The sequence below is a fragment of the Liolophura sinensis genome, chromosome 7 (assembly GCF_032854445.1).
Source record: "Liolophura sinensis isolate JHLJ2023 chromosome 7, CUHK_Ljap_v2, whole genome shotgun sequence".
Classification (NCBI taxonomy): Eukaryota; Metazoa; Mollusca; class Polyplacophora; order Chitonida; family Chitonidae; genus Liolophura; species Liolophura sinensis.
Genome location: NC_088301.1, coordinates 3,416,164 through 3,429,576, shown reverse-complemented (window position 1 = coordinate 3,429,576; position 13,413 = coordinate 3,416,164). Strand labels below are relative to the sequence as shown.

General features: G+C 40.8%; 1 protein-coding gene across 1 annotated transcript; it reads left to right on the top strand.

Annotated features, from left to right (window-relative positions):
• Positions 1-3,143: 3,143 nt before the first annotated feature.
• Positions 3,144-12,359, top strand: LOC135469819 (multidrug and toxin extrusion protein 2-like). Its single transcript, XM_064748428.1, has 11 exons — positions 3,144-3,207; positions 3,556-3,623; positions 4,676-4,784; positions 5,700-5,775; positions 6,172-6,241; positions 7,364-7,496; positions 8,265-8,359; positions 8,646-8,703; positions 9,689-9,885; positions 10,372-10,436; positions 12,218-12,359. Exons 1-11 carry the CDS (start codon positions 3,144-3,146, stop codon positions 12,357-12,359), a joined length of 1,077 nt encoding a protein of 358 aa, XP_064604498.1.
• Positions 12,360-13,413: the final 1,054 nt, after the last annotated feature.

Sequence of the window (13,413 nt, the reverse complement as noted above, 5' to 3'; positions counted from 1 at the left end):
TCTGCAGTGTCATGGCTGTGCCTGTTTTACATGATTCATTTTTTGGCAGTGGCATATAGAATTGATTTATCATTCATCATAAATTAACCAGCTGTGACTTTGTCTTGTGTCGTGTTTTCCGATAAATTTTGTTGGATGCATCGTGTGTCATCTGTGCTTCTCTGTGTATGTATGTATGAATGTAACGTCGTACTTAACAATTTTTAAGTCATATGACGACAAGGAGTCATTGGGTCATCTTGTAACAGGGCGAGTCCATGCCGCCAGAGTATCATGCAGAAGACAGGACATGACACTCCACCCAGTCACATTTAACTGACACCTATCTAATCAGTCATGTTTCCATGCTCTCAGCCTTGAGTGCCAAGCTAGGCGGCAGCAGCAGGTATCATTTTTCAAAGTCTTCTGTAGAACAGTTGGTAGAGCGTCAGCTTCGGGAGCGGTAGATTCAGGATCAATCCTGGGTCGAGTCACACCTAAGACTTTAAAAGAGGAAGTTGTAACTTCCTCGTTTGGCGTTCAGCATTCAGCATTAAGGGTATTATCAGTAAAGTAACTCGAGCGGGGCGACTTACCTGCCTTCGGTGAGTCGTCTCAGTGAAGCAGCACTAGACAAAAGAGCGGTGGAAATCCGTCCTGCGACAAGGAGGCACATTACATACGCTATAAGGATTCCTTCGTCGTTATATGACTGAAAAATTGTTGAGTACGACGTTAAACCCCAAGCACTCACTCACTCACTCACTCACTCAAAGTCTTCTGTCTTCTTTATGTAAATTTTGTCTCCTTTTGTAACTCGTTATGTACCATTGCCATCATTGGGCTGTACCGTGTTATTACTGAGCTGTTCCGTATAATTAGTGAGCTATTCCGAGTCATTACTGAGCTGATCTGCGTAATTACTGAGCTATTCCGTGTGATTAATGAGCTATTCCACGTCATTACTGAGCTATTCCGTGTGATTACTGAGCTATTCCGTGTGATTAATGAGCTATTCTACGTCATTACTGAGCTATTCCGTGTGATTACGGAGCTATTCTGTGTCAATACTGAGTTCTTCTATGTCATCACTGAGCTGTTATATGTAATGTTCTGAGCTGCTCCGTGTCAATACTGAGCTGTTCTGTGTCATTACTGAGCTGCTATTTGTCACTAGAGCTGTTATGTGTCATTACTGAGCTATCATGTGCCATTACTGAGTTGTTCTGTGCCATTACTGAGGTTTTAGGTGTCATCACTGGGCTGCTATGTGTCACTAAAGCTGTTTTGTGCCATTACTGGGCTATCATGTGTCATTACTGAGGTTTTAGGTGTCATTACTAAGCTATCATGTGTCATTACTGAGGTTTTAGGTGCCATTACTGAGTTATCATGTGTAATTACGGAAGTTTTAGGTGTCATTACTGAGGTTTTAGATGTCATTACTGAGCTGCTATGTTCCATTTCAAAGCCGTTTTGTGTCATTTCAGAGCTATTCCGTTTCATTACTGAGCTATTATGTGTCATTAGAGCTGTTCTTTCTTACTGTTGTTTAGTGTGGATGCTGGGCTTCTCTGCTTGAATGATGTTCAGTGTCATTACTGAGCTGTTATGTGTCATTAGAGCTGTTCTTTCTTACTGTTGTTTAGTGTGGATGCTGGGCTTCTCTGCTTGAATGATGTTCAGTGTCATTACTGAGCTGTTATGTGTCATTAGAGCTGTTCTTTCTTACTGTTGTTTAGTGTGGATGCTGGGCTTCTCTGCTTGAATGATGTTCAGTGTCATTACTGAGCTGTTATGTGTCATTTCTGGGCTGTTCTGAATCATTGCTGAGCTATTCTATGTCATTACTGAGCTTTTACTACGACTCTACTGCTATTCTGTGGTAATGCCAGTAGGGCTTGGCGCTCTATCGTGGCATTACTTTCCCTTTACGCAGTGAGTGGTATTGCTTTTAGGGGTAGTACTACATCAGCATCAAAATTCTCACGTCCGTACTGATTCTTTACTGGCGGCTTTCTAACCTTCCAGCGGGTCGTCGGTGGCTCAGGCGTTCTCACAGCTGGTCATGTGCTTGCTCCTGTTGATGTACATCATCTGCAGCGGAATTTACAAGAAAACCTGGTGTGGTAAGAAAATGCATGCTACTATGTTTTAAAATCCTTTTGTATCTGGATTGCTCAACTGATTAGCTGTCCCGTGTTTATGTGTCACACACCTAAATTTGTTAGTTAAATATAATGCGCAATGTTACAAAGTACAAGGTAATGCGTATCGAGTCTTGGGTACCTTTTGATTTCAAATCAAAAGACTTTGTTCCTCTTTCACTTAACTGTCATACGCTTCGTTGACTGAAAATATGAAAACTGCCGCTATATCCGCTCGTTTACAGCTGTCTTTTAAATAAAAGATAAATGTTTTTCGATATCATACGTCATCATGGAGCTCAATACATGTAGTCGTGCAGAACTACTTCGCCATATATTTCGCTTTCCAATACAATCGTGCTCGTGGTGTTACCGTATTCATGGTATTACAGTGCTCGCGGTGTTACCGTGCTTGTGATATTACTGTGGTTGTGGTGTTACCGTGGCTGTGTTGTGACTGTGACTGTGGTGTTACCCTGTTCGTGGTGTTACCATGCTCCTGGTGTTACCGTGTTTGTGATTTTACTGTGCTCCTGGTGTTACCGTGCTTGTAGTATTACCATGGTTGTGGTGCTACCATGTTCCTGGCGTTACCTTGCTCGTAGTTTTACTGTGCTTGTGGTGTTACCGTACTTGTGATGTTACCATGCTGGTGGTATTAAATTACATGTGATGTTATTGCGCTTGTGGTGTTACTGCGCTAATTGTGTTACCGTGCCTTTGGTGTTTCCCTATAGGGAAAATCGTTACCGTTTTGTGTTACATGTCTTAACTATTATTTGGTGTTAACGTCAACGCTATCAGTTGTTTGCTTGCTTTTAATTCGGCGAGTTACCGTGAAAAGAAAGTGCTAGATGAATTTCTGAAAGTTGATAACTGATAATGTTTGGTCAGCACGACAGTCCAGAATAAGATCCTTAAAACACAAGCAATCAAATAAACTGGATATTTGCCTCCTCCGTTTTAGGATGGACATGGCAAGCCTTGGAAAACTGGGGTCAGTTCTTTAGCCTCGCGATGGCCGGACTGGTCATGATGATCATATCATGGTGGACGTATGAGGTGGGAGTGTTTCTCAGCGGTGAGTAGATACGTGAAAAAATTAAGGTAACAGTCAAACAATAGCTAAAAAAGTCATGCCGTAAATGTGAAGAAAAACGTTTAACATTTGAAACAAAATCCAATATGGCGGCCAAGTCACATCAAATGTGTCACATCAAATGTGAAAAATTATTCATCTGTATATAGGCGTCACCAGGCTTTGACTGCAAAAACTTGCGTCAAAAGGGTTTGGCAAGTGTTTAAAATATCTGGAGAATGGAGGCGTATGAAATAAATATATGTAAATAATTCCCATGTAACATGGAAATCTCAGATTTTGTTCGAGTGGTCCTTCTGACATACCATTAATTCAGTTTGTATTCTATAGGCTTACTGGGTGAGGTTCAGCTAGGTGCCATGTCTATAACCTTCCAGTTACAAGTCCTGTTCTGTATGGTAAGTATGTCAACCGCATGTTTCAAAATGCCAGTACTATATACTAGGCACAATTCATTTGAAATGCTTCTTCATTCATTCACATCTCTCTACAAGATGCCTCCTCTTTGTGGTATGTACATTCACACCCCTCTACAAGATGCCTCTTCTGTGTGGTATGTACATTCACACCCATCTACAAGATGCCTCTTCTGTGTGGTATGTACATTCACACCCCTCTACAAGATGCCTCTTCTGTGTGGTATGTACATTCACACCCATCTACAAGATGCCTCTTCTGTGTGGTATGTACATTCACACCCCTCTACAAGATGCCTCTTCTGTGTGGTATGTACATTCACACCCCTCTACAAGATGCCTCTTCTGTGTGTTATGTACATTCACACCCCTCTACAAGATGCCTCTTCTGTGTGGTATGTACATTCACACCCATCTACAAGATGCCTCTTCTGTGTGGTATGTACATTCACACCCCTCTACAAGATGCCTCTTCTGTGTGGTATGTACATTCACACCCCTCTACAAGATCCCTCTTCTGTGTGGTATGTACATTCACACCCATCTGCAAGATCTCTTCTGTGTGGTATGTACATTCACATCTCTCTACAAGATGCCTCTTCTCTGTGGTATATACATCCACATCTCTCTACAAGATGCCTCTTCTCTGTGGTATATACATCCACATCTCTCTACAAGACCTCTTCTCTGTGGTATGTACATCCACATCTCTCTACAAGACCACTTCTGTGTGGTATGTACATTCACACCTCTCTACAAGATGCCTCTTCTGTGTGGTGTGTACATTCACACCTCTCTACAAGACGCCTCTTCTGTGTGGTGTGTACATTCACACCCCTCTACAAGATGCCTCTTCTGTGTGGTGTGTACATTCACACCCCTGTATAAGATGCCTCTTCTGCGTGATATGTACATTCACATGTACATTCACACCTCTCTTCGAGATACATCTTTCAGGAAAATGTGATTTCTTTATGATAGATACACATCCTGCAAGGTTATTATTTATTTTAATGTGTAATGTTTATTTTCAGTTTCCGGCCGGTGTGTCCGTGGCAGCCAGTATCCGCGTCGGGCACAATCTCGGGGCGGGGAATGCAGATGGCGCCAAAACGTCTCACTGGACTGCGCAGACGTTTTCATGTGAGCTATCGAGAGGAAATCCGTAATCGTTCGAGAAAACCAGTCATTTGTACGCTTCCACTTTCCAACATGTACAGCTTACAAAAGGACACTGTAAACACGATTTGAGTAGATTTTACGAACGCTTTATATGATAAGAACTTAAACTATCTTACAGGATCGGCCGTGGAAAAAGAAAATCTGGCGAGCAGGGACTTTTTGCAATTATTTGCATGCAATTATTTAGATTCGAAACGTAGTGGATTGGTGGGGGGGGGGGGGGGGCTTCATTGTAACAGGTCATGTGAAAGAACCGGCTATTTTGTCCGAATACAGCAATATTTTGGCCGTACTGGTACTTTCCCCTTGTTATTATTGCCATACAAAGCCCTAGGTAAATGTGTAATCTTGTGATAGCTCTGTTATGGGCTTTGCAGTCTTTGAAGATAAATTTAAACAACAGGTTTGACGTCCCGCTGTGAAGCAATTCGATGTAAGAATAGCAGGGAAGTCATGCACGTTTATAAAAATTCTGGCAACCTGCTGATGATTGTGGGATTCCCTCTAGCCGTGCCCGGTTTCCTCCTACCCTAATGCTAGCCGACATGTCTGTGAAATATTCTGGAGTTGGCCGTAAAAAACCAATCAAATAAATAAATAAATACTGTCCACCCTGTTCGTTGAATACCACTTGAAATCCACCATTATTGTGTTCATATCTATCAATAAGTCACACATGAGTAAGTTTGACAGTAATTTGTCTTTGGTTTACAGTGTGATGATAAGATTATATAACAACCAATATTTTGTTGAAGGGAACAAAACCTGACACACTTTTCCTCCCTCTGAGGGTATTACTGAGCAATTTCCTCTCGCTTGAATGAAGCTCAAACTGACGTCCACAATGACAGTTTGCCTTCTGGATGTTTCTTTCAGGGATGATCTACCTACTGGCGGGAACTCTGGTTCTATCTGTGAGAAACTTTCTCCCATTAATGTTTTCTCACGACAGGTAAGATCTTGTTGGATCCTACAGAAGTGCAAGTGGCGCTACTTGTAAGTGTATGAGTATGGCGTTGAAAAACATCAACCAAATAAATACTGCTTGGTGTAAGGGCATGCTGTTTCAGAGAAACAGTTTAATCCGGCACCGTGTGAATTGCGTTTGGAGGAAAACAATCAACTGCAATCATATACTTGCTATTCCGGAAATTACCCATCCAGCATATTTGAATGTGTGCAGCTTAAGATACCACGGTTTAAACATCCGGAAATCTCTCCAGTATCTGAAGTGATGAGGTGACCGGTTCCCTAGAGGTCCCTCTCCCCATCACATAATACAGTCATATATAATACTGTATACATTTATTTCAGGCAGTTTATACATTATGTTTACGTATTGTTTCAGTGACGTTATAGAACTGACGTCCATAACTATTGTGGCGCTGGCTGCAGTGATGTTCATAGACTCAATCACAGTAAGTTACTTAGACGTATTTTTAAAAAATTACAACATATACCAGGAGGTAAGACAACAGATGATAGAAGGGATTATTGTTGAAGTGGGGTGGGGTGGCACTCGACAGGATTGCAGGCTTCGTTTTCTGTGTGGTGTCTCTGTTAACATGATTGTTGTAGTAGTTTGTATGGTGTAAACGTCAGGCTATAGGCCGCGTTCAGTGAGACCCTGCCCAAATCAAACCTTCACAACCGGCGAATTACTTTCCTGGTTTATGGACACCCCCTAGTCGACTTCGTTCAGTCGTGCTGTTTATTCTGCTCTTGGACATGAAAGAAACGTTACATTTAACCTTTAACTTGACGCATCTCTCTTTTTTTTTTTAAAAATAAACTGATCGATAACGCAACAATCAGACATTTTACTGTAAAATATCGCTTTAAGGCGCCCTAACGACGACAGAACCACATCATTTCATATATATAATGCTGTCATACATGTTGATCGGGCGACAACGCAGCATAACAATATTGTAGTTATAAAATATTGCTTTTCGGTTGTTGTTTTGCACATGCGTATTTAACAAATCAGATACAGCGAAAATTAAAGTTTTTTCGCTGCACAAGCTCAACCAGTTGACCGGAAAGCGACATTCTAGGAAATATGTTGCATTGCCGCGTTGTTTTTGTGTTGGTTCCAACGCACCAAGGCGACATTTTCTCTTAGAATGTTATTATGGCTGAGTTTTAAAGTACTTCAACGTGACAATGCGACATATGCGCATGTGCAGAATAGATCTGTAAACTATATGCAGAGCTATCCACGGATTTCCCTTCAGCAAAACTCTTACAAATTCTAATTGGTGGAACTCCCGGTGATGTTCAAATGTGTTACCGGAAGGCGACATTTAACATCACGACATTTTGTAGGGTTGTCATGTAGCACGACGGCGATAGCCATAGTGGGCTTCCAAACTTGTTGATATTTGTATCCCACTGTGTCGTTCTTGGATTTGTTAAGCAGCCTACTAAATGGGTAAACAAGATATTGCGCGCGGTTACAGATAAAAGCATTGAAATCACTGGCTTATATAATTGTGACAAACTGTATCCCTAATACAAATGAATCAAATTTACTTTAGATAGTCATCGCTGGAACATTTGGTGGCTGTGGTCAGCAGTACCTAGGAGCGGTCTGTAACTTTGTGGGCTACATCTTAATCACCATACCCTTAGCGGCAGTGCTCATGTTCCCCGCTAAAATGGGAGCTGTGGGTAAGTATACGGTCGCTCATCGACGACTTTCACATGGCAAAAGTTTGGTTTCCTTTTCATTATCGTGCCACAGTACAAAACCATGCAGCTAATCTACATTAGTTAAACAAAGTCAACAACAATCTGATGGCGATCGTCCGTTTTGATGTAATGTGTGCGCTCTCTCGTTATGTGGAGTGTCATATGGCAAGGAATTATGGAAATTCGAAAAAGTATAGGGTGACTGTGTAATAACTACGCGCATGCGCAAGCAACACGTTTAATATGTGAGCTTATATAGGCGCAGAGGCCTCCGTTGCATGGGAGTTAGCGTGCTAACGCAGCACAGTGTACCTTGCAGGAGAATCTCACCAGTGCGGCCGCTGCGCGTTCAAGTCCAGCCCACACCGGCTTCCTATATGCTCGTATGGGTAGGTCTGGCAACAACCTGCGAATGATGGTGGGTATCCCCGGGGCCGTGTTCGGTTTCATCCCACCATAGTGCTGACCGTCGTATAAGTGAAATATTCTTGAGTACGGCGTAAAACACCAATCAGATAAGTATATAAGTGCACTTGCATAGCATACTATACATTAGTATATGATAATATTACACGAAGATCTAGTTGATAAGGTAACTTTTCTTAATAGAAGATTAACTAAGCAAATGCGTGGACCGGTTCAAAATCTTTGACATCTGACTCATCAATTTAGGAGTAAACCAGTTCGTTTTGTGATTTACTGATTACATATTTATTCTCACATTTTCGTCTGTTGTGTCTCTATCAGGCTTTTGGATGGGTTTAGCGATAGGGACAGCACCAGTTGCAGTCTTCTACCTCATAATAATGCTGTATACAGACTGGGGATCGCAGGTGGAAAAGGTAAGTGAGGAGCATCAGCATCCCACGTAAACCATCCTGGCGACAAGATTGGGTAGTGTTAATCACCCCTTTGCGTTGCAATGTTGCATCCTTTCACTCAGTCTCACATGAACTGTTCCATACAGTGGTAACTCGCTCTTGTAACGCCTAGGAAAGAAGCAGTGCTGAAGGTTTTTAAAATGTAATTTGTGTCAGTTTATATTGTGAAGTTATAAATTACCCACTGGCTGGTTAAGGTGTTGTTATAAATTTCATTTTATCCCCTACCATATCTTACTCTGTGAAGGCTCAAAAAAGAATATCTGTGCCTGGGGACAGCTGTGAAGCTCTGGATATCAAAACAGGTATGTGTTCCCCAGATAATTTATCTTCAAATCTTTTGTGCCAGGACATCAAGTGTTTTCAGAGGTAACAATCGTTTAATAACTTTGTCGGCCGGAGTGCGAAGCAAACTCACACCTGGGTGGTGTCAACAGACGGGTTAAAGTTTTAGGTTATATTTTAAGTTCATACTTTACTTTGCAGATACTTTAAAGTTACTGGTTTAAGGTTTGGTGTGTATCACCGGCTACTTGCACCATAAGTGATGCTGGTATGAGGTGTCCGAGGTATTCTGACTCTTTAGACCGCTATGAAACATGCATTGCATTTGCAATATGTATGTATCTTTATGGCATACCCATCTGTGTTTCAAAAGTCTATCTTTTTCAGTGCTTTTTCTACAGTTGTGTCCATTAAACGGTTGTATAAATAAAAAGTGAACTTTAACTGAGACAAGTATATATCAGTTTGTTTTCCTTTGGAGCTCAATCGCTTAACAATAATACTACAGAATACTACACCTGAAAATATGGCTATAGAGTACTGCACCACCACTAAATAATCTTGGTTCGACATCCACGCTTACCACAGAGGAAATCCAAGAAGAAACCAAAATCAAGCATTTAGATATATCGTAGACATTATTCTTTTGCATCCTCCACGTTTCACGATAAGTACTAAGATAAGTCAATAAATTCTGTGGTTCATTCATTGTGTATCATATATCTACGATAAATATTACCCCGATACTCTTGATTCTTTTATGCATTATTGCATCATGTCTATTAAATTGCAACTGACAGCAATGAAATAATTATACCTACATCTGCTGAAGCCATTGTGGGGGGGGGGGGGGGGTGTAATTTGCAACTATTCTGGAAAAGTTAGGATAAAGTTAGAGGGCATATTATACTGAAGAGTTATGATAACCATTTGCCAGCTATCACATTGTGCTTGTTGCTCTAATTTTACTTTCATATTCTAACTTATTGTACCCAACTTGTTTAGGAGGCAGTGACGTGAAAGAGGCGATACCATCACCGGACATGTGGATGCCGCCAATGTCCTCTTCCTACAAGCGCCGTCTGTTGATTTGTCGGTTGATCACCGTGTTACTATCCCTGGCTGTACTCGGCGGTGGAGTGTTCGTCCGAATCTTTGTCCCTTTGCCACCCAATGCATTTAGTAACGAAACTGTGCCCCTTGTAAATGTAAATGGTGTCACTTCAAATGATATGTCGACTGATAGCTTGCTTCCTAGCGGATATTGAGTACTAAGGATATTTTCTAGTCAAATATAAATATGTTACAGAAGAAATTCCATTTGTGTGGACTAAACATTTGCACACAGGCAACATATTGCGTGTATGGAATACTAGCGGTGTGTTGTCCAGAAATAAACATTGAAAGCGTTATAAAAATACTTCATGGTTTGTTTGATGATTGATTGTAAATAATGAACCGTTCCATGTTGAAAACATGCATAGAATCGTGTTAGTAAGGTGTGTGGGCTACGTTTTCTCGGGGCTGACCAGAGATTTTTAAGGTGGAAAATTTCTAATTACACCCCAAGGCAAAGATAAAGTGTGTACCGAGTTAATTAAATTACTCTAAAGCAGCTGCGATGAGTCTGACAAGACAGGTGTCTGTGTTTACCAGTTTTTGCGAAATGTTGGGATGTCGTTCGTCAGCATCTGGGCAGCCACATGAACAAAACGCCACGCTCTTTTAGCTCGCCTGTACGAAGTAAGGATAGGTACTGTGAGAGGGGGAAAAGTGGCGATGTCCGTGTTGGTGTAAGCTTTTTTAGCTCCTGGGCTCTCATACATGGTATGAAGGTTAAACCATTTTAGCTCCCTAATCTAAGGTATGATGTAAAAATATACATAATCGGATGAAAGGTTAAACTTTTCTTTTTGCAGCGGTAGAAATTCCGTTCTTTTTAAAGAGTGTATAGTGATGGGGAGGTTGTACTGGAATCACCATGTCTGTCCGTCACCTCCTAAATTACTACGCTCATCTTTCTTATCATCTAAACGTCTGCATGCTAAAGAGTAATGGCAACCGGGTAATTATTTTCATAACTGGTTCCATTTAGGATTTAATGATAATGGTGCTTTCCCATCTATTTAGATTTTGTCCGTGCAACTCTTCCAGAAGTACCGAACCTGTTTCTAGGAAACTTAGCATACATCTTCCCTATCATCTAAAGTTGAGCATGCTAAAGCCTAATGACCATCTGCCGATTAATTTCATAATTATCCTCGTTTACTTAATTAGTGGTAAAGTAGTCCGACAATTTCTTGGAAACTTACATACAGGGGTTTATTTGGAGAAATATATTGTCCTTTAAAATGTTTTCTTATTCATTCGATAAAGGGGTACCGAATGGCTTCCGACTGACCGTGTCGGAGATATGCAAGTCCAGGCTATGTATCACTTAAGCTGAATATTTGGTATTCCACATTTACTTCAGAGAGGCCAAAGCTTCCGGGTTTACCCCACTAAAACATATGTTCACGTCTGTATTTATGTATCTATAAATGATGCAAGGTGCTTGATGTAATCCCGTAATTAGAACTTTAACTTCTTAAATAATTAAATTAAAGATGTATAAAGAATGCTATTATAGGCTTAAATTGTCTTGATACACACTGTAGTGTTCGTTAATTACTCATATACTTGATTAGTGTGAGAAACACACACAAAAATGCTTTTTGGGGATAAAGCTTACAAAAAAATATGGAACTCTGAATCTGGGTTGGCATATAGCTGTTTACATTTGTGTTGGAGATACTCCTTGGATTCTCGTTTCTCTTCATTATTTGTTTCCTTTAAATCGATTACATTTCGCAGAATGACTTCGTCACCGGGCACGCCAAGAACGGAAGGGTAATTCGTGGTGAAGTCTTGTTTTGTCTTGTTAAATATAAAATGACTTTTTCACCATGTGTGTACAAAGTCGTGGCAAATGAATTTCTTGTAAATCCTCTAAATTTGGCTCGACACAATTTTTTTCACGAAATGTGAGAATTTCTTTAATCGGGAGATGAACACTGCCGAACACAACACCCCCGGACTGCTCCAATTTACCGAAATTGGGTACAATATTACAGGTTTGCTCGCCGGAGTCAGAAGAAAATTCATTTCATGCATCGACACTTGTCACACTTACAGCACGTTTGTCTTCACACCATGAACGTAGGTTCTAAAAATCTGACAATGGCATCGTTTAAAATGTTTTGCAGCCGATAGTCACAGATCATTAGAAACCGCCATTTCATACCGCTAACCAGCCTTGCTCAGTAAAATGGGTTACATCAGGACATCGTTAGATCAGCTGACCCACTTTCGTGCGACTAGTACAGGTATCTTACAGTCCTGCATTTGCACTCGCAAAAACAAGACCCCTTTCAAACCTCGAGGTTCTAGTTACCAGATACGGACAAAAGTGTAAGTGAAGGTAAATGTAATAGGTTATTATGTGTGTCAGATCTGAAGCACCTAGTTTTAATTCATTAACTTTCATCATTACAGGTCGAATCGCCGGTCACATTACAACAAGGGAAGTGGTGCCAATCGTTTGATTGCGTTTGAGTTTATAGTTTCCTACAAGAAACCAATCTTCCACCCCACAAACTATGACAGACTATTCTTACACGAAATGGTCATCCTGTGATCTGTCTATTACACGCCCGCCAGTCACGTGGTGATTCCAACCCGCCGGTCCATCCAGATAGGTCATTGAATATGTGGGATTTCTTATGGCTGGACACGATTCGTACAACAGGTCTAAATACGTGTGAACGTATATAGGGTGACTCGAATCTGAGCCGACGTGACAGACAACAATTTACTGTTATATACGTCCGACCTCTTCATATTTGTGAATTACAGTCCTTTTTTTCACCTACAAGGGACATAGTATATACAGAATACTGTCTAAAAGTATAAGATAGCCAAGTCTTCTTGACATTTGCTTTCCATTCTTCGCTCAGTTGTTGTTTATAATCGCTTGCCCTTTCCCTCCAATCTAATTTATTTGGAGATAAAATTCATTGCGTCAGGGTATTTTTACCATTTTTTAAATCCCCTAACCGTCCCTTGAACAGTTTTATCCGTAATCCGAGTTTTCATCGATTTAGAATCCGTTTTCCTCCATCTGTTGGACGGGCAATTATTACAAGCATACTTGGGGGAAATCGGAAGACGGGCGGCTAAACACTCTCCGAATGAACCCACAAAACTGCTGGGTATCTAAAAATAAACATGACAACAACAGCGTAGACGTCAAGTTAGTGAAGTCTCGATAGTGGTACCAATATTTTCGATTGCCATAAGACCAAATCAACCAACCAAAAACGTGTTTTGATTGTCAATGTTTATCACGCTGGCGGTGAGAATAATTTTACTGAAGATTAACCCCCCTCTCCTATATTTACATTTACATTTAAATTAAAACAACTAACAGGGTGGTGATAATAACTGTTTATATCTAGGAGGGTGTTTTACTCAAGGTCTGAGGACACTGCTTTCCGTTGGTGAACACAAATCTGACCTGGTTTTCAGTCAGCTGCCAGACTGCAGACATATCCACATCGAGATTGGCTACGCCAGTCTCACCTCATTTATGTTCACTGAATTAGTAATTCAATTATCTGTGCCATTTTTTCCCTCCCGAATCTTCATCTGACAGACTTTTTTGAGGATGCTGACTTGTTTTGTGCGTGACA